Source organism: Aquarana catesbeiana, linkage group LG07 (genome assembly GCF_042186555.1).
Source record: "Aquarana catesbeiana isolate 2022-GZ linkage group LG07, ASM4218655v1, whole genome shotgun sequence".
NCBI lineage: Eukaryota > Metazoa > Chordata > Amphibia > Anura > Ranidae > Aquarana > Aquarana catesbeiana.
Genome location: NC_133330.1, coordinates 337,342,333 through 337,363,354, shown reverse-complemented (window position 1 = coordinate 337,363,354; position 21,022 = coordinate 337,342,333). Strand labels below are relative to the sequence as shown.

The 21,022-nt window shown below is 46.2% G+C and overlaps 1 protein-coding gene across 1 annotated transcript in view; it reads right to left on the bottom strand.

Moving 5' to 3' along the window:
- SZT2 (SZT2 subunit of KICSTOR complex) overlaps positions 1 to 21,022 on the bottom strand; it is a gene marked incomplete in the record, with an annotated part of 250,239 nt that overhangs the window by 144,043 nt on the left and 85,174 nt on the right. Inside the window, 3 exon segments of the mRNA XM_073593915.1 lie at positions 3,458 to 3,728; positions 6,373 to 6,485; positions 16,174 to 16,227. Of these exon segments, the coding sequence (XP_073450016.1) occupies positions 3,458 to 3,728; positions 6,373 to 6,485; positions 16,174 to 16,227 (438 nt within the window).

Genomic DNA, 21,022 nt, shown 5'->3' with positions numbered 1-21,022 from the left:
CACATCTCAGGAGGAATTTTGGTCCACTCTTCTTTACAGATCTTCTCTAAATCCTTAAGGTTTTTTGGCTTTCGCTTGGCAACTCGAAGTTTCAGCTCCCTCCATAAATTTTCTATAGGATTAAGGTCTGGAGACTGGATAGGCCACTCCATGACTTTAATGTGCTTCTTCTTGAGCCACTCCTTTGTTGCCTTGACGGTATGTTTTGGGTCATTGTCATGCTGGAAGACCCATCCACAAACTATCTTCAGTGTTCTGGCTGAGGGAAGAAGGTTCTCATCTAAGATTTTACAATACATGGTCCCGTCCATTGGACCCTCAATGCGGCAAAGTCGGTCTGTACCCTTTAGCAGAGAAACAGCCCAAAGCATAAGGTTTCCACCTCCATGTTTGACTGTAGGGATGGTGTTCTTGGGGTCATAGTCAGCATTTTTCTTCCTCCAAACACGGCGCGTCAAGTTAATGCCAAAAAGCTTAATTTTGGTCTCATCTGACCACAGCACTTTCTCCCAATTCTTCTCTGAATCATTTAGATGTTCATTGGCAAACTTCAGATGGGCCTGTACATGTGTCTTCCTGAGAAGGGGGACCTTGTGGGTGCTGCAGGATTTCAATCAATGGTGACGTATTGTGTTACCAATGGTTTGTTTGGTGACTGTGGTCCCAACTGCCTTGAGATCATTCACAAGCTCCTCCCGTGTAGTTCTGGGCTGATCCCTCACTTATTTCATGATCATCCTCACCCCATGAGGCAAAAACTTGCATGGAGCTCCAGACCTATTTGTATTTCTTCCATTTGTGAATAAATCGCTCCAGTTGTCTCCTTCTCATCAATCTTCTTGCTGACGGTCTTGTAGCCCATTCCAGCCTTGTGCAGGTCTAAAATCTTGTCCCTGACATCCTTTGACAGCTCTTTGGTCTTGCCCATGATGGTGAGGTTTGAATAGAAGAGATTCTGTGGACAGGTGTCTTTTATACACATAACGAGTTGTCATTAGGAACACCTTCTTACATTGACAGGACTAATCTGTGTACCACACGAGCACCTACTGTAGTCAGTCTGTGTGAGCCAGAATTATTGTTGGTTGGTAGGGGATCCAATACTTAATTTTCTCACTCAACTTCAACTCCATTTATAACATTTGTATCATGCGTTTTGTCTGGAATTTTGGTTGATATTTTGTCTCTATCATATAAAATACACCTATGATAAAAAATTATAGACCCTCCATTTCTTTGTAAGTGGGCAAACTTACAAAATCTGCAGGGGATCAAATTATTATTTTCCCCACTTTAGATGTTGACACACTTTACTGACTTCCACTTCCTAGCCACTCCATTTGGCTGCCAGGAGCAAAGAGAAGTCACAACTCTTCTGCTCTCATGTGACACTGCTGGGTGCCTGAGCAGCCAGTCATTACGTGGAAGGAGTATGCACTAGGAAGGGTAGCAAGTCATATTCCCCCTATACCCACAAGTACTGGGCATGTCTCTGCACTCCACCAAGTCAGAGTGACAGGAGAGCAAAAATCAAGGAGAGTATGTGAAGCTGGGAAGGGGGGGCTGTAAAGAGAACCTGTGCTTTGCCCTGCATTAACAAAGCACAGGTTCACTTAAAGTGATTGTAAAGGCTGTTTTTTTTTTTTTAAAGAACAAACATGTTCTACTTACCTCCTCTGTGCAGTTGGTTTTGCACAGAGCAGCCTGGATCCTCCTCTTCTTGGGTCCCTCTTTGCTGCTCATAGACCCTCCCTCCTTTGAGTGCCCCCCCAGCCAGCAGCTTGCTACAGGGGTCACCCAAGCCGAGTTAGAGTTCCGTGTATCCATACAGACACGGTGACCCAACCTGGCCCCGCCCCCTCTCTCCCCTGATTGGCTGAGACAGTGCAGTCAATTGTCAGTCAGCCAATCAGGAGGAGTGTACTGGATGGCTGAGGGGATCGTGGACATCACTGGATAGAGAAAAAGCTAAGGTAGGTAATTGGGGGGTGCTAGTGGAGGCTGCTACACACAGAAGGTTTTTTTTTGCATTCTATGCATTAAGATAAAAAACCTTCTGCCTTTACAACTCCTTTAAAGAGGAGTTCTACCCAAAAGTGGAACTTCCGCTTATTTGCTTCCCCCCTCCCCCTCCGGTGCCACATTTGGCACCTTTCAGGGGGGAGGGGGGAACATCTGAGGATGGCGCCGTCCCTCCTAAGTTAGGCTCCTCCTTCCCTCCATCGCCGAGCCAATTAGAAAGCGCAGTGCACTTCGCCCATGCACAGTAGGAAACCGTTTGTGAAGCCGAAATGCTTCATTGGCGGTCTCCCTTAGTGGCGGCAGCACCCGACAGCCGATCCGAAGATCAGCTGGGGTCCCGACATCGCGGGCTACCTGGACAGTGTCCCAATATTAAAAGTCAGCAGCCACAGTATTTGTATCTGCTGACTTTGAAATTTTTTCCCCAGGCTGGACCTCCTCTTTAAACTGAAATTCCAGGCTAAACAAAAGTAATCTTAAAAATGCTCCACCCACCCCCCCTCCTAACACCTATGCTGACCACCCTGTGTAAAAAAGATGCATATACTTACCTATTTTAAGCCCACTCAGGTCCAATCGCCTGATAAGTCTACACTGTCGGCTAGCAGTGGCTGCAGGAGAGAGGACGGAGTGCTAACAATGGATGGACCATAGGAGCCAATGGGTGATGTCACCGCTCCTAGGCATCCCCGCTTCTATTGAAAGCACTTTCTTCTTTCTGAAGCCACCACTGGCTGACAGAGGGGATCACATCCTCCTTGGCTAACCCGTAGGTGCTCCGACACCTTTAAAAAGGATAAGTTCACTTTTAGCAACATGTTACACCCATTGTGACAGCAGGCAGGATCCTCTCTCCGAACCTGCTGTCAGAATCCAAATAAAGCGCAGCTGTGCGGGGCTCCGCCCCACGCGGCCACTTCATTCATTCACTCTGAATGAATAGAAGTACTGTCAGCCATTGCAGCAGACAGCTTGTAGTTCTCAATGAGCTGCAAGGGTGCTGGTAAGCCCTCTTGTAGTTCATTGATCTTCCTGGACTTCTTTAACTGTCTGCCCGTATGGGAGGTACAGGCAGACAGCTGTACTGACAGTCTGCAGGAGCCTGACATTGCACCCCTGATCACAGTTGCAACGCATTAGGCTCCCAAGAAGAAAAAATAAATAAATGCACTTTTTTTTAACCTACAAAAAAATGTGCATTTGTTATATTTTCACTTCACTTCTGTATTAAAGTCGTTGCAGAAGCAAAGCAAAAACGAAAACTTGGATTAAAAAAAAACATTTATGGAAAACAAGAAAAAGCTGTAGTGTCCGATTCAGTGAAAAGGCAACAAAAACCGTTGCTGAGAGTTCCACATTAAACAGAAACACTACCATGAAGCATTGGATGTGTACAAAACATTAAGAGGGACCTGTGATGGTCTGTAGTCAATACCTGGACTCTGACTGCAGGACAGACCCGTCTTTAGCCGCCACCTCGTCTTCTTGCTCCAGGCTGCCGATGCGGAAGCTGGCCTTGTGTACCCGTCTGTTGAGAGAGGGTCGGGGAGACCCCTGCGTCTCTCGGAAGCCTCGGAGATGGCCACACAGCGTCATCAGGAAGTTGGTGATATCGACCTCCTGCAGCTGCTCTTCGCAATAATCCACCGCCGTCAGGAGGTCTTGATGTGACACCCAGAGAGACTGCTGAAGCGCTTTGAACAGGCCTGGAAAAACACCATGGGGGGGGGGGGGGGGGGAATTAGTATCATGGGAACGGCTTCAATAAACTTGTAGTCCAACAGGAGAAAACTCGGGCAACACTTTTTGAGATTCCAGCACAAAAGAGGCATCATATAATAACAAGTGAACGAGGGCGCCTCCATCTGAGTGTAAACCGTGTACAAAAAACATAAAATTATTTAAAAAAAAAAAGTAATGCACTCACAGAATGTGAAAAATAAAATCAGCATATCATCAGTGGGGGGATTTGTCATCTGGAGGGTGGCAGAGATCGCCATGCAAGTGGCTGGTGGTTGCAGAGCTCAGCTGGGAAGCTGCTGTGTCAATGCAAAAGGAGGATCGTTGTAATGTTTCCCTCTATGGTTTGACAAAGGAGCAGAGGGCCGAATTGCATAACCACGCCCTCCTTACGGAGTGATGTGATCGAAGATCAGAGCCTAGTTTTGCCAAGCGGGCTGAGGATACTCGGGAGCCGCTGCACAAGTTGGACAAGCTTGCACTCCAGCTCCCTGCGCTCCAGCAGTCATTCCTTTTCATCCACAAAGCAGCTTCCCGGCCAAACTCTGCATCCGCCCTCCGCTTCCCTCCCGACCTCTGCCACCGTCCAGGTGACAACTCTCCCACTGATGTTATGCCAATTTATACCTCACATACTGTGAGTGCATTACTTTTTTGTAATTTTGTTTATTGTGCACGGTTTAGACTCAGATGGAGGCGCCCCTCTCTCGCTTGTTCTTAACCATTTCCCCTCCGCCCTATAGCAGTTTTACTGCTACAGGGTTGCACCTGATCACATATTTATACGCGGTCTGACACTCCCAGGTAGGGGGAACATGTGAGCCTGCCAGCGGCTCGCTCCCGCTGTGATTATACATGGCGGGAGCCGATCTGCGGGTACCACGGACTTTATGTCCGCCGGCACCTGCCTATCTTTAGGAAGAGAGCCAGAATTAGCGATCTGCCTATGTATGCAAAGCAGGGAACAAATTCCATCTCTTCCCCTAGTAAAAACATCTCACACAGTACACTAAAAACACTGGCTAGGCTCACATTTAACCTTTTGATCGCCGTAGATGTTTAACCCCTTCCCAGCCAGTGTCATTAGAACAGTGACAGTGCATATTTTTAGCACTGATCACAGTATTAGTGTCACTGGTCCCCAAAAAGTGTCAAAAGTGTTAGTGTCTGACTGTTCGCCGCAATATCGCAGTCCCGCTATAAGTCGCTGATCGCCATTATCACTATGTAAACAGGGCAGATCGCTGTTCTGTCAGTAGGGAAGGCATGGATCCTGTGTTCCTGCAACGCAGTATCCATGCCTTCCCCTAATACAAGCACCTCCCACTGGCTAGGCACACAGTTAACCCTTTGATTGCCCCTGATGTTAACCCTTTCTCAGCCAGTGTCATTAGAATAGTGCATTAGTATCACTGGTCCCCCAAAAAGTGTCAAAAGTGTCAGCTAGGTGTCGGCCGCAACATCACAGCCCCGCTGATCACTGTCATTACTAGTACAAAATAAATAACTAAAAATATCCCATAGTTTGTAGACGCTATAACTTTTGCAAACCAATCAATATACACTTATTGGGATTTTTTTTTTAAATCAAAAATACGTAGCGGAATACATATTGGCCTAAAGTGATGAAAAAATTTGATTTTTTTTTTTTTTTTTTGGATTTGTTTTATAGCAGAAAGTAAAAAAAAAAAGTTTTTTCTTTTCAAAATTGTCTTTTTTGTTGTTTATAGTGCAGCAAATAAAAGGCAGAGATGATCAAATACCACCAAAAGAAAAGCTCTATTTGTGGGGGGGGGGGGGGGGGTTTTGGGAAGGACGTCAATTTTATTTTGGTACAGCGTCGCACGACCGTGCAATTGTCAGTTAAAGTAACGCAGTGCTGTATTGCAAAAAATGGCCTGGTCATGAAGGGGGGGGTTAACCTTTCCGGAGCTGAAGTACTTAAGGGTTCCAGAGGACAACAATTCCTCTTATTTGTAGGACGGACTTTTATACGGGGCAACCAAAACTACTAAACATGAATTGTATAAAAGTATAAATTTTATTTAAAATTGTACATTAGTTTCACTCAAGACCAGGGGTCTCAAACCGACGGCCCTCCAGCTGTTGCAAAACTACAAGTCCCATGAGGCATTTCAAGGCTGACAGTTACAAGCATGACTCCCACAGGCAGAGGGATGATGGGGCTTGTAGTTTTACAACAGCTGAAGGGCCTCCACTTTGAGCCCCCTGATTAAGACCCTTTCTAGGGGAGCTGCCACCTTCAGAGCGATTGACATCCATCCTACATTTGGTACTTACCTTTGTTTTTTGTTTTTTGGGGGGTGGGCATAGTCCTATATCTGTTCTTGTTCAGAAGAAGCATCATGTTGTCATTCAAACAGGAAGTTTACAGCACTGGACTTATGGAACATTAACACATTTGTACTTGCAGCATTTTTAAAAAAAGGATAAAAATGTGCATGTATTAAAAAAAATAAAATAAAATGTACCACTTTTTTTTGTGTGACATTTTTGCCCTAAAATCTTAACCTCTCTAACAGGTCAGTCTTCAAAATAAGAATTACAAAGCCCATTCTTTAGATCCCCCCAGCCGGGAGGTAGTCCCACCTTTCACATAACACTGGTGATAGTGCTCCTGCAGCAGGATGCAATGGCTGGCAAGTTCCTTTTGTCGGTGGCGTATGAAGGAATTGGCTGCCTGACGTTCTTGCGACAGAGACCTGCGAGGATGCAGAAGATTAATTACAGAGTAGATTACACAGTAAAACCTTTGGACTGTGAGCAGAATTTGTTCCGGAAACATGCTTGTAATCCAAAGCACTTGTATATCAAAGCGCATTTCCCCATAAGGAATAATGGAAACTCAAATGATTCATTCCACAACCATTTATTCATAGGTCCTTCAGTTTATAGTCCATATAAAAAGATTATAGCAATGTGACCAGGTTGTGTAACCATAAAATATCCATCTACAAATGGAAGCCTCCACAAGGGGATTAGAAGTAAAATCCAGCAGGAGCTCCAGAGTAGAAAAGAGAAGAGAGGCACCTCTAAGTGTAGCAATATGTTGCTAAATGTTGTACCTTCATTAAATGTAACCATATTGCTACACTTAGAGGTGCCTCTCTTCTCTTTTATACTCAGTTGTGACATGACGCTACTTGTAGATCAATCAAAATGTATTAAAAAATGTTGCTTGTCTTGCAAAACGCTCTCAAACCAAGTTACTCTCAATGCAAGGTTTTATTGTACAGTCATTAGTAAAATGACCACAAGCACATATTCGTATATAGATTATAGCAAACCCTACTGATTAAAATATGGGGGGGGAGGGGGGTAAAATCAAAATGGCTTTGAACAAAGACCTGCACATAGACATGAGATGACAAAATGAGGAACGTCCTGCTTGTGGGTATTGTTTCTAGGGTGTTACTTCAGCTTCCAGGGTCAAAAACAACAAAAAGATTGGTGTTTCTGGGTGTAAGGACCCATAAGGACCTATTTACATCTCTGCATTGTGTTAGGGGAGCCTGTGTACGTGAATGGGCTTCCCAGGTGACCAGAAAGGCGCATGCACGATTTTCAGCAACACATCAGAGCACAATGCCTGGTATTGTATTGCTGACCGTTGTGATGCGATACAAACAAGTGAGATGGGGGGGGGGGCCCATAGAGAACATATGGTACTGCAGTCCAATAACATGCATAACATGCAATGCCGTGCAAAGCAACTGTGTGAATCTACCCCAAGGCCCCTTTCACATGTGCGGATCTGTTTTCAGACATCCGCCTGCTCAGCAGGGATCGATCCGTTGATTCCCGCTGAGTCGGCGGTTGACAAGCCCCTTTAGGGGGGCCAGACTGTGGACATCGGGAATAGAAAATGTTCCAGCATCAGTTGGAGTAAACGATTCCCCAGGTTTGGTGTCATTGGGAGGAATTGTGCCCCATCATTGGTGTCATTGGGAGAAATTGTGCCCCATCATTGGTGTCATTGGGAGAAATTGTGCCCCATCATTGGGAGAAATTGTACCCCATCATTGGTGTCATTGGGAGAAATTGTGCCCCATCGTTGGGGCCCAGAGTTGGTGTCATTGGTAAGAACTGTGCCCCATCGTTGGTGTCATTGGGAGGAATAGTGCCCCATCGTTGGTGTCATTGGGAAGAATAGTGCCCCATCGTTGGTGTCATTGGGAAGAATAGTGCCCCATCGTTGGTGTCATTGGGAGGAATTGTGCCCCATCGTTGGTGTCATTGGGAGGAATTGTGCCCCATCGTTGGTGTCATTGAGAGGAATTGTGCCCCATCCTTATTGTCATTGGGAGAAATTGTGGCCCATCATTGGGGCCCATCGTTGGTGTCATTGGTAAGAACTGTGCCCCACTGTTGGTGTCATTGGGAGGAATTGCTCCCCATCGTTGGTGTCATTGGGAGGAATTGCTCCCCATCGTTGGTGTCATTGGGAGGAATTGTGCCCCATCGTTGGTGTCATTGGGAGGAATTGTGCCCCATCGTTGGTGTCATTGGGAGGAATTGTGCCCCATCGTTGGTGTCATTGGGAGGAATTGTGCCCCATCGTTGGTGTCATTGGGAGGAATTGTGCCCCATCGTTGGTGTCATTGGCAGGAATTGTGCCCCATCCTTATTGTCATTGGTAAGAACTGTGCCCCATCGTTGGAGTCATTGGACCCCACTGTTGGTGTCAGTGAATTAAATCGGGCCAGATAAAAGCAAGCAAAGGGCCGCATCCGACCCGCGGGCCACAGTTTGGAGACCACTGCGATAGACGGATGGAAAATAGGGTTTCCATCCGTCTGGATTTAATGGATTGGGGCGGATCGGATGTCAGAGGACATGTCACCGCTGACATCCGTCGCTCCATAGAGATGTATGGAGCGACTGTTCAGGTCTGCCTGAAAAAAACCAACAAGCGGATCTGAACAGCCCGCATGTGTGAAGGGGCCCTAAACCTCAACACTTCATTTATCTTCTCCCCAACACTAATATCTATACAGAGCCCTTGTCCAGCTTTCAGCCAACAAACGTTGGATGGCAGGCTAGTACATTTTCGGCGGACAGCGGTCTGACACCAAAATTTTTGAATTTCCAAATTTCTGAAACTACAAATTTTCGGAAATTCGAAAATTCAAAAATTCAAAGTTTCAGCAACTGAAAAATTTGTAAATTTCAGAATGAACGAATTTGTCAAAATACGAATTCGGAACTAAACGAATTGCACGTGTCTAATAGGCATTGTTCTCCTGGGATAATGCCGGTGTCTTGCCGAACATGTTCCCTCGGCGGATAAGTTCCCCCCCTGTACTGCGCAGGCGCAGCGCCTGCACAGTACGAACTACTAACAGCCGCCGGAGATAGCCGAAGCTCAAAATCCACAATCAGCTGTACACGGCGCCTGCGCTCTGGGTCCAGGTTCCTTCCCTACCATCCAAGTGGACCTAGAGGGGGAATCTAAAAGAGCCGAGCGCAGCGAGGCCGTGCCCGAAGCGTGGCGAGCGGAGCGAGCCCGCAAGGGGCCCTCTTACAGGCGCCGTGTACAGCTGATTTGGACCTATTCCCCTTTGGCTATTTCCGCCGGTTCCTACTGCGCAGGCGCAGCGCCTGCGTGGTAGAGGGGGTCCTTATCCGCCGAGCGGAACTTATTCGGCAGAACATCGGTGCCAGGACGATCTGATCAGCACATCAATAGGCATGCTTCGTAGAAACAATGCTACATCATCATTTAGTGATCTCATGTCCAGGGCTAGCTGTTCATCACATATCAGAATGCCTAGGTGGTTGGTCATGTGATCTCTGCCAAGGGGAATAATCTGAATTCAGATTGGCTGATCCACTTCTAAAACAAATGATGTGTTCCAGTGCCTCGGTCCTCACATGTGACACTAGAGGGAGTCTGGGGTTCCATTTCCTCCTTACTCTGGTAAGACACAATACATTTGTAGCTTATGTTACATAAAAACTCCAGGCAAACAGCTGAATATACAACCGAAATACATATCATTTTACTGCTTTACCCACCAAAAGATCAGAAGAGCCCCAGATACTGTACAGTCCTATAGAAAAATCCCACTGCACAGCCACACAGGTTGCAGTTCCTAATTAAAGCGGAACTTCAGTCATTTTTTCATCTATTAAATCTTCTGCCCTTGTTGTTGTTTTAACTTTGGATACATTTTTTTTCTGCCAGTAAATCCCTTATACAGCCCACTTCCTGTTCCTTGTCTGGTCATTGGCCTAGACTTATGACATCATGCACAGCTCTCTCTCTCACTCTCCTGAGAGTTTGCCAGGAAAGGAGTAGGGATGAGTCATAAGAGGGCCAATGAGAGCTTCAGGGCTGGAGGTGTGCCTGTGTGTGTAAATCCAGGAAGTGAACAGGCAGCAGCTATAGCTGCCCACAGTTAAAATGGCTGCAGCCAGACTCAGTGGAGGGAGATTTCTGCAGCATATTTGGCAAGTACAGAATCACAGTATATATGAAATAGTATGCAAAGTAGTTGGAGGGAAGCTTCAGAATGGCAAATATGTTTTTTTTTTTTAATTATGTAAGCAGACTGCAGTTCCTCTTTAAAGTGTATGTATAGACAAAACTTTTCTTTTTTTTTTTTTTTTTTTTGTTTGTTTGTTTTGGATATGATGGAGGAAGGGGTAGATCTTTAAGTGTGATCTGTGTTTCCATTGGGTAGATTCTCCCCTCGGTTTATCCCGGTGGCCACTGTCATTCAGACAGATGTAAGACCGGCCATACATGATTCTAATCTCAGCCGGTTCATCAGGAACCGGCTGAGATTCGAACCGTTAATGGGCAGGCTGAATGTACCAAGTTGATCGATCGATCAAACTTGGGTACACAACCAGCCTGCTGGATTTGCATCTGATTATCACACTAACGGCTGCTATAGCCTCTAACAATAATCACTGTCTTCCCCCGCCGGCGACAGCCTCCCTCCCCCTGCCACCCTCGCCGGGAGCAGACAACAAAAGGGATTCCCCTGTCAGCAATGTATGTGTTGATGGGGGAATTGTGGAAGTTAATTTGCTGCAACCTGTGGTTGCAGGAAAGAAATTTGCACCATATATGGCCAGCCTAAGTGGAAATGGCAACTTTTAGAGTCATCAAGAGAGCATAAGGTGAGAGTAAAGCTTCCAATGGGAACAAATGTTCTAATGACATCTGCCTAATATGGGAATTCCCCTCACTTTAGGAAGATTTCCTCCAACCATCTGTGCTGTCCCAGAGACAGGAAGTGAAGGAGAGTATCACCAGGGATAGACAGGAAGTAAAGGAGAGTATCCCCAGGGATAGACAGGAAGTAAAGGAGAGTATCCCCAGGGATAGACAGGAAGTAATGGAGAGTATCCCCAGGGATGGACAGGAAGTAAAGGAGAGTATCCCCAGGGATGGACAGGAAGTAAAGGAGAGTATCCCCAGGGATGGACAGGAAGTAAAGGAGAGTATCCCCAGGGATAGACAGGAAGTAAAGGAGAGTATCCCCAGGGATGGACAGGAAGTAATGGAGAGTATCCCCAGGGATGGACAGGAAGTGAAAGAGTATTCCCAGGGATGGACAGGAAGTGAAGGAGAGTATTCCCAGGGATGGACAGGAAGTGAAGGAGAGTATTCCCAGGGATGGACAGGAAGTGAAGGAGAGTATCCCCAGGGATGGACAGGAAGTGAAGGAGAGTATCCCCAGGGATGGACAGGAAGTGAAGGAGAGTATCCCCAGGGATGGACAGGAAGTAAAGGAGAGTATCCCCAGGGATGGACAGGAAGTAAAAGGAGAGTATCCCCAGGGATGGACAGGAAGTAATGGAGAGTATCCCCAGGGATAGACAGGAAGTAATGGAGAGTATCCCCAGGGATAGACAGGAAGTAATGGAGAGTATCGAAGTAATGGAGAGTATCCCCAGGGATGGACAGGAAGTAATGGAGAGTATCCCCAGGGATGGACAGGAAGTGAAAGAGTATTCCCAGGGATGGACAGGAAGTGAAGGAGAGTATTCCCAGGGATGGACAGGAAGTGAAGGAGAGTATTCCCAGGGATGGACAGGAAGTGAAGGAGAGTATCCCCAGGGATGGACAGGAAGTAAAGGAGAGTATCCCCAGGGATGGACAGGAAGTAAAGGAGAGTATCCCCAGGGATGGACAGGAAGTAAAGGAGAGTATCCCCAGGGATGGACAGGAAGTAAAGGAGAGTATCCCCAGGGATAGACAGGAAGTAAAGGAGAGTATCCCCAGGGATAGACAGGAAGTAAAGGAGAGTATCCCCAGGGATGGACAGGAAGTAATGGAGAGTATCCCCAGGGATGGACAGGAAGTGAAAGAGTATTCCCAGGGATGGACAGGAAGTGAAGGAGAGTATTCCCAGGGATGGACAGGAAGTGAAGGAGAGTATTCCCAGGGATGGACAGGAAGTGAAGGAGAGTATCCCCAGGGATGGACAGGAAGTGAAGGAGAGTATCCCCAGGGATGGACAGGAAGTAATGGAGAGTATCCCCAGGGATAGACAGGAAGTAATGGAGAGTATCCCCAGGGATAGACAGGAAGTAATGGAGAGTATCCCCAGGGATAGACAGGAAGTAATGGAGAGTATCCCCAGGGATGGACAGGAAGTAATGGAGAGTATCCCCAGGGATGGACAGGAAGTAAAGGAGAGTATCCCCAGGGATGGACAGGAAGTGAAGGAGAGTATTCCCAGGGATGGACAGGAAGTGAAGGAGAGTATTCCCAGGGATGGACAGGAAGTGAAGGAGAGTATCCCCAGGGATGGACAGGAAGTGAAGGAGAGTATCCCCAGGGATGGACAGGAAGTGAAGGAGAGTATCCCCAGGGATGGACAGGAAGTGAAGGAGAGTATCCACAAGGATGCACAAACGGCAACAAAATAACCTGAAAGGCAAAAAAAGAAAAATGGAGCTGCTCAACTTCAAAGAGCCCAAGGTACATTTATTAGTATCACCCAATACAGAGAAAATCCACACTATGTGGCAAAATGAAAGAATCCCACAGGAGGTCATGATTAAAGAGGTTGTAAACCCTCGTGTTTTTTCATCCTATGCAGTAAGGTGAAAAACCTTCTGTCATGCAGCAGCCCCCCCAGAGCCCCCCCGTTTTACTTAGCTGAACTTGTTCTTACTCGCCCCGGGGGACAAACCCACCAGTTCTAGCCGGTGTCTCATGTCCTGATTGGATAGATTGATAGCAGGCGCAGCCATTGGCTCCCACTGCTGACAATAAAATCCAATGACGCAGGAGCCGGGGCCGAGTCCTGTTGTCTGTCAATAGGCGCAGCAGCATCACACGGGAGCACGCCTGCACAGGTGTCCCGAATGAGAGCGCTTCTTCGAAGGGGCACTCGAGAAGAGGAGGAGCTGCGAGCGCTGCTGAGGGACCCCAGGAGGAGGAGGATCGGGGGCCACTCTGTGCATAACCAACTGCACAGAGGAGGCAAGTATGACATGTTTGTTGTTTTTTTTTTTTTTTTTTTTTTTTTTTTTTTTAAATAAGGGTTTAGTAATCCTTCAAGCGCTGATGTAGCGTGAAACGCGTAGACTTTTCTCATGCCTCACAGTGTCTTGCTATGTTGTTTTTATGACTCAATAAAGATGGATTTTTTCGGAGTGAAGATGTCCAACCTCTGTTACATAGTAGGTGAGGTTGAAAAAAGACACAAGTTGATGAAGTCCAACCTCTGTAAATATATAAAATCAAGGTAATTACAGCTCCAGGTGGTATCACTTGTATTCACACCGTCCTAGTAGTAGGAGATGAAGGGTGCCGGCTCAGCAAAGTCAAATGGCAGAAAATGGGAAAAAGGACAGCTGCACTCCAAAATAATGCCTTTATTGAATAAAGCTTAATCCATACATCAATCGGAGACACAGGTCCAGATGATAACTAACGTGTTTCGCACCCTTAAAGGCACTTAATCATGTAAATACATATGACTAAGCTCCTGTTGGAGTGAAACCCGCGAGGAGCAGGTGGGTTCTCTCTGTATCGGGTCATACCAATGAATGTACTTTGGACTCTATGAAGATCAGCGGCTCAATTTTACTTATATTGCCTTTGATGATAACGGATCATGGACTGTATCGGGATCCAGAATCCTTTGGTCGGGTGAGCCGTGAGGAAAGCCTTATGGTTGGGATTTACTGCAAATCAAAATACCCGGGTTTTAACCTTCCCCTACTCTACCCACAACTAGAAATAAAAAGCTTGGGCAGTACACATTCTTTAATTAGACTTCCTGGTTAATCATTTCAGACTCCCATGTCACCTCTCCTGCCTCATAAGACCACATTCATCACCTCTCTCCAGTACAGGGAGCTGACCCAGGAGGCAAAGGCTTGTTCATATGTGCGGTAATACTGACAACCCACCGCAGATTTGTGCTTTCCCCAATCACCTGATTTACCCCTCAAAATGCAGACCCCACCACGCTACAAACATACGCATTGCAACTGGTTGCGGCATGGCCCTATTGAATGTGAAAGGATCATGGCCATGGCATAGCTACAGCCCTGAGAGGCTGCATTTCTGTGCTTAGGTCATCAGACGAGGGGCAGTAAAACCGCAGCTCAACGACTCTTCAGCTGCCCACGTGAAGCAGTCCTTACTGAGCAGCAAAGAGGACACATCCTTCAGCACATAAAACATTCAATGATATATGTATTTCAAAAGTGTTGGCAGTTTGCCTGGAGTTTGACTTTAATACGAGGAAAGGACCGGCACTGAACACATTGTAGAATAATGTATAATGGAGATGGTGACCTGGATGCATTGTAATCTCATAATGATGCTTTTATCATTCACCATATACAGGAAGGTTGTAGTTTAAGTGATACTTTATATGAAGTAACTGAAGTTACTAAAGATGCCAGCTTTTAGATCCCATGCTCAGGCTTTATAGAATTCTCAAGAAATCTGAGGAAGGGATCTAAGAGGTCCCAAACGCTTACATCTCTGATAACTTAAAAGTACAGACTCTACAATTTCTGAACATGACAAAAAAATACAAACACAAGCCAACAGCAGACATTAGGAATGTAATAAAAAAAAAAAAAAAAACATTGTGCAGTGTGTTCAGGTGCTGGAACCCAGACCAGCCACATCTTCGGTTATAAGGAATAAGGCAAGCGTGTCTTCTTCACCTTCTTGTCTGTAGGTGTCCCCAGCTGTGGGTGTCTTGGAACAAAATGGATCCGGGATTAGCACTGCTCAGCCATTCCCAGGAAGCTTTGTATTTTCTGAGTACAAAGCTTTATTTTGTCAAGTACAAAGCTTCCTCTGAATGGCTGAAGTGGCGTGGTGGGCGCATGATAAAGCAATCTCCACTTGAGCCATTCAGAGGAAGACTTGTACTCATTCAGAAAATACAAAGCTTCCTGGGAATGGCTGAGCAGTGCTTAACCCGACTCGATTTTGCTCCGGGACTCCTACAGCTGGGAAAACTTACAGATATCAGATGAAGAAGCCCGGGGTTTGAGAAAGGAGTGTGCATGCTCTGAAACGCATAGCAACGCCCTGCCATGCTCCCATTGTGATGTCATCGCTGCCCAGGGAGGCCAATGGTTTCAGCGTGGTTCCAGAAGCGACAGAGCATCTTGTCAATGCCAGAGACTAATACACCAGGCGGGCAGCTGCCTAAGAGATGGGCACAGGACTGAATGTAGCGGTCTGGATGTAACCAATCTATGTGAATTGCCAATGTGATGTAAAAGGGGGGAATGTGATTTAAAAAGGGGGAATGTGATATAAAGGGGAGGGATATGATATAAAGGGGAGGGATATGATATAAAGGGGAGGGATATGATATAAAGGGGAGGGATATGCTATAAAGGGGAGGGATATGCTATAAAGGGGAGGGATATGCTATAAAGGGGAGGGATATGCTATAAAGGGGAGGGATATGATATAAAGGGGAGGGATATGATATAAAGGGGGGAATGTGATGTTAAGAGAGGACTATGATTTAAAGGGGCTCTAATATGAAGGGGATCCTTGTGTAAAGGGTGGGTAGAGGGGACTGAGTTGTAGCACAAATATAAGATTTGGACCTCTGCTGAAACTATTTTTTACTGGCTGAATTTGAATTTAATACCCCTGGTTAACATGATGCAGGTAAGGATCTGACTGGCTTTGGTGGATTCCAGCAGAACTGAACACAAACCATCTCATTAGTACATAGACCCATGTATGTAAGTTATAAAAAGTAAAAGGACAGCTCCAGCAGCACACAGGTCACACACTCGTGTTCTGCACATGCAGCTTAAGCAGAGGTTACACTGTCCCCACAAGGCCACGCTACCAAATGCCGCACCCAGCACCCAGTTTCCTCCCAGTCCATCTCCTGCATACGCAAAAGCAGCATTGCGTCTTCATACTACCTGGACAGCACCTCCTGGAAGATTTCCCACGTCACTGACTCTTGTCTAAACTCGCTGGGGGAGAGAGGATAGCGTTAGCAGCTCAGGGATCAGTGCTCTGCATGGAGGACCGGGCAGCAAGCTCTTGGGGTTAAAAGGGGTTGTGCACGCCAGCGGTGTCCAAATTGTATTATAGTGTGCACCCCCTTAAAACCTCAGATGCTAGCTAGGTACTCCGTCTGGTGGGTGCCATTTTTTCCTAAAGAACAATTTTTGCATATCGATTGACAAGTCATTATATATCTATATGTCCAAGATATTTCTCATACTTTGAAATGATAAAAGTATACATGCTTGAAGAAGATGTGCTTAGCGGTTATAATGCATTTCCTATAGTTTAAAATTAACAAGCAATAACAACCTAAATAAGTTAAAAAAAGGTTGAAGAGGTGGCAGGACTGCCCTTGTCAGGTATTTTTTAGGTGCCCTGCATCTCAAGGTTACCACTGACCACCTGCGGGGGGGGGGGGGGCAAAACAATGGAAAACTGTGCCAATCGTCAAGGCAAGCTACAGATGATGCGATTTATGGGTTGCAGGAAAGAAAACGGCTTGATTCCACATTCAAAACAGCCAGTGTTCATGGGGAGGGATAACGCCCTCCCTGCAGCAATATTGTATTCTAACAGTGGTGGGGAATGGGAAGCATTCTCTGCTGTCTGGGGGGGGGTGGGGGGTGGGGGTGGGGGTGTTTGGCGCAGGGAGCATTCTGGCAGAACACATGATTACTGCTATCGGCTATAGCCGCCGGTAGCAACTGCATGTAAAAAAAAAAAATCTGACAGGCTGGTTGTACCCAAGTCGATCAATGAATCGAATTGGGTACAACCAACCTGCCCATAGATCAAATCTCACCCGGTCCCTGCTAGGCTGGCCAGATTGAACCCATCTATTGCCGGCTTAACTGACTGTTTCTAAAAGAGAGCACTATAGTAGAAAGTCTCAATCTAGCAAGTCTGTAACCTTGGGTGGGAAGTAATATGAAGCTTCGTGCCAACCACTGTAGGCCAAATACAAGAAGACTGTCCCACAATGTGTGCTCAAGTGTGTGCAATCTGCTAAAAGCACTTAAAGTTATCAGGGCTGGATTTCAGGATAGTCGACATTGGCAGTGGCCTAGGGAGTCAGGGGTGGCAAATTGCTACCAACAAATTACATTTCTGGCTATCAGAAACATATTCCAGCTTGTGAGTAAGGCTACGTTTACACATGTCCTGCTGCGGTTTGCAGTCAGGGGTCTAGTGCAGTTTTGTACACCGGTTCTGGTGCAATTCTTGTGACAACACTGAAGAAATGACACTTGTCTACAATGTAAAGTAGTGAGTGTACAGCTTGTATAACAGTGTAAATTTGCTGTCCCCTCAAAATAACTCAACACACAGCCATTAATGTCTAAACCACTGGCAACAAAAGTCAGTACACCCCTAAGTGAAAATGTCCAAATTGGGCCCAAAGTGTGAATATTTTTTGTGACCACCATTATTTTCCAGCACTGCCTTAAACCACTTGGGCATGGAGTTCACCAGAGCTTCACAGGTTGCCATTGGAATTCTCTTCCACTTCTCCATGATGACATCACGGAGCTGGTGGATGTTAGAGACCTTGCGCTCCTCCACCTTCCGTTTGAAGATGCCCCACAGAGGCTCAATAGGGTTTAGGTCTGGAGACATGCTTGGCCAGTCCATCACCTTTTGCCTCAGCTTCTTTAGCAAGGCAGTGGTGGTCTTGGAGGTGTGTTTGGGGTCGTTATGTTGGAATACTGCCCTGCGATCCAGTCTCTGAAGAGAGGAGATCATGCTTTGCTTCAGTATGTCACAGTACATGTTGGCATTCATGGTTCCCTCAATGATCTGTAGCTCCCCATTGCCGCCAGCACTCATGCAGCCCCAGACCTTGACACTCCCACCACCATGCTTGACTGTAGACAAAACACACTTGTCTTTGTACTCCTCACCTGGTTGCCGCCACACACGCTTGTCACCATCTGAACCAAATAAGTTTATCTTGGTCTCATCAGACCACAGGACATGGTTCCAGTAATCCATGTCCTTAGTCTGCTTGTCTTCAGCAAACTGTTTGCGGGCTTTCTTGTGCATCATCTTTAGAAGAGGCTTCCTTCTTGGACGACAGCCATGCAGACCAATTTGATGCAGCGTGTGGAGTATGGTCTGAGCACTGACAGACTGACCCGCCCACCCCTTCAACCTCTGCAGCAATGCTGGCAGCACTCATACATCTATTTCCCCAAGACAACCTCTGGATATGACGCTGAGCACGTGCTCTCAACTTTTTTGGCGGACCATGGCGAGGCCTGTTCTGAGTGGAACCTGTCCTGTTATACCGCTGCATGGTCTTGGCCACCATGCTGCAGCTCAGTTTCAGGGCCTTGGCAATCTTCTTATAGCCTAGGCCATCTTTATGTAGAGCAACAATTCTTTTTTTTTCAGATCCTCAGAGAGGTCTTTGCCATGAGGTGCCATGTTGTACTTCCAGTGACCAGTGTGAGAACGATAACACCAAATTTAACACACCTGCTCCCCATTCACACCTGAGACCTTGTAACACTGACGAGTCACAAGACACCGGGGAGGGAAAATGGCTAATTGGGCCCAATTTGGACATTTTCACTTAGGGGTGTACTCACTTTTGTTGCCAGCGGTTTGGACATTAATGGCTGTGTGTTGAGTTATTTTGAGGGGACAGCAAATTTACACTGTTATACAAGCTGTACACTCACTACTTTACATTGTAGACAAAGTGTCATTTCTTCAGTGTTGTCACATGAAAAGATAGAAGAAAAGATTTACAGAAATGTGTACTTACTTTTGAGAGATACTGTGTATGTGCATATGTATATATACATATACACACACACACACACACACACACACACACACACAGTAACTGAGCCTAAAAGTTCCAGACTGTTGCTTTGCCCTGTTAGACTAATCCACAGTGTTGCGGTTTCAAAAGCATTTGCATTTCTTTTGGTAGATTAGTGTACACACAGTTCATGCACTCTGGGTCTGTAAACTCAAAATTCTACTTTTAGCAGGGGAGGGTTTGCCTCGCTCTCCCAGTCATCAATTCTAGTAGTACTGATGCAGAATGTCTAAACCAGCTTTTTTCAGCCTATTTATCCCAGAGGAACCCTTGAAATAATTTGCAGGTCTCAAGGAACCCTTGCACAATCCAATTCTTTGGAGCTCAGTGGGAAAAATGCTTCATACTGGTGGCCAGTAGGAAAAATTCCCCCCTTTCCAGCAGGATCAGCATTTCACCCCCTAGGGGACAGCAAAAAAGATCATTTGTGTCACGCAGCTGGCTCTGCTTTATGGTATTAGTTCTGGAACTATGAAAGCACCTTCCAAAAGGGATGTCAATCAACCACAGTTCAAAGAATCCCTAGAAAGCTCTGGAGGAACTCTATGGTTCCACAGAACCATGGTTGAATCATAACCCGAAAGCCCATAACCCGTAAACCTAGATTTGCCAATATATCCGATGCAGCGCAGCAGACCGCGTATGGCTTTTCACTCCAGAGTGTAGCTACTCTTTTCACTGGTTGTGATTATGAATGGAGTAGGGGACGAACCACATGGGAGCCAGCATTAGGTCTGTGTGTGGGTGTTTGTGTCTGCTGCGGTGCTTTGGAATTCTTCTGATCCTGGTTGAGCTCGGATGGGCTAAACTGTCTCTTTAAGTCACTCTGCCACAACTTCAGCTTTCTATGTGTAGCTATGACAAACCTCGTTAGTGTAACACTAAGGGCCCATTTACACCAAAAACTGCGCCTTTACTACACATTGTTTTACATGCGTAGTGACGTGCATCTGACGTGCATTTTTACGTGCATTTGACGCACATTTTTTCTAAGCTTGCATTTAATTTGAGGTCACTTCAGTCTTCTTTGGGCTTTTATGTGCACTGCAGTGCATTGACATGCAACTGCATGCATTTCTGTGCATTTGCAATGCAGAAAAAGGCAGCTTGCTGTACGTTTTTTCCCTGCACTGCAATACGGTCAACTACCCAGATAGCAAGCAACTGATTTGCAAGTTTGGAAATGACTTGCTAAGCTATTAGCTAGACTTGCCGGGCTTCACAAGTTTGTTGCACAATTGCAGCATTGTCCGCATTGCATGACTCCAGATCAACTTTCTTTGCAAACATTCTGCAAGTCTTCTGCAAGTTCTGGTTCAGTTATGTTGTGCAATATAGTCCTCCCACCACAGGGGGTCACTGTGGCTGAATTTTCATGCTGTAGATTTACAGAGCTCTTGCCGTAGACTCATCACTGCAACTTTGCCCTTGCTAGAGGCTTGCCATGCAAATTTGCTACAATGTAAAATGTCAACTAGAACTTGTGCTTCAAGTACAACTTGCCAGTGAAAATGTGCAGCAAGTTAACAAGACTTACAATTCAACACTGCCACAAATGTGTGGCAAGTTACCCTTGCTATCTGGGTACGCCGATAGGATAACCTGGATTTTGGACTGTCTATGCAGTTGGAGTGCAATCAAAAATGCATTCCGCTGTATCTGGTGTGAAAGGGCCGTAAAGCTAGTCAGAGAGGAGATAAGGGCGCTCTGGTGGAGGTGGGTAGCTGGTCAGAGGGATAATAGTGATGAACTGGCACTTCTGGCAGCACTTTGGTTAGAGGAGAAGCAACTCTGAAGATATAATAAAGCACTTAAAAGATTGTTGAGTGTTAAAAAGCATGATAAAATCAGGAGTCTGACGAAGGAGCCCCAAATGCTCTGAAACGCGTTACTGCCCCTTTCTCCCCACTGATGCCATCAGCCTCATG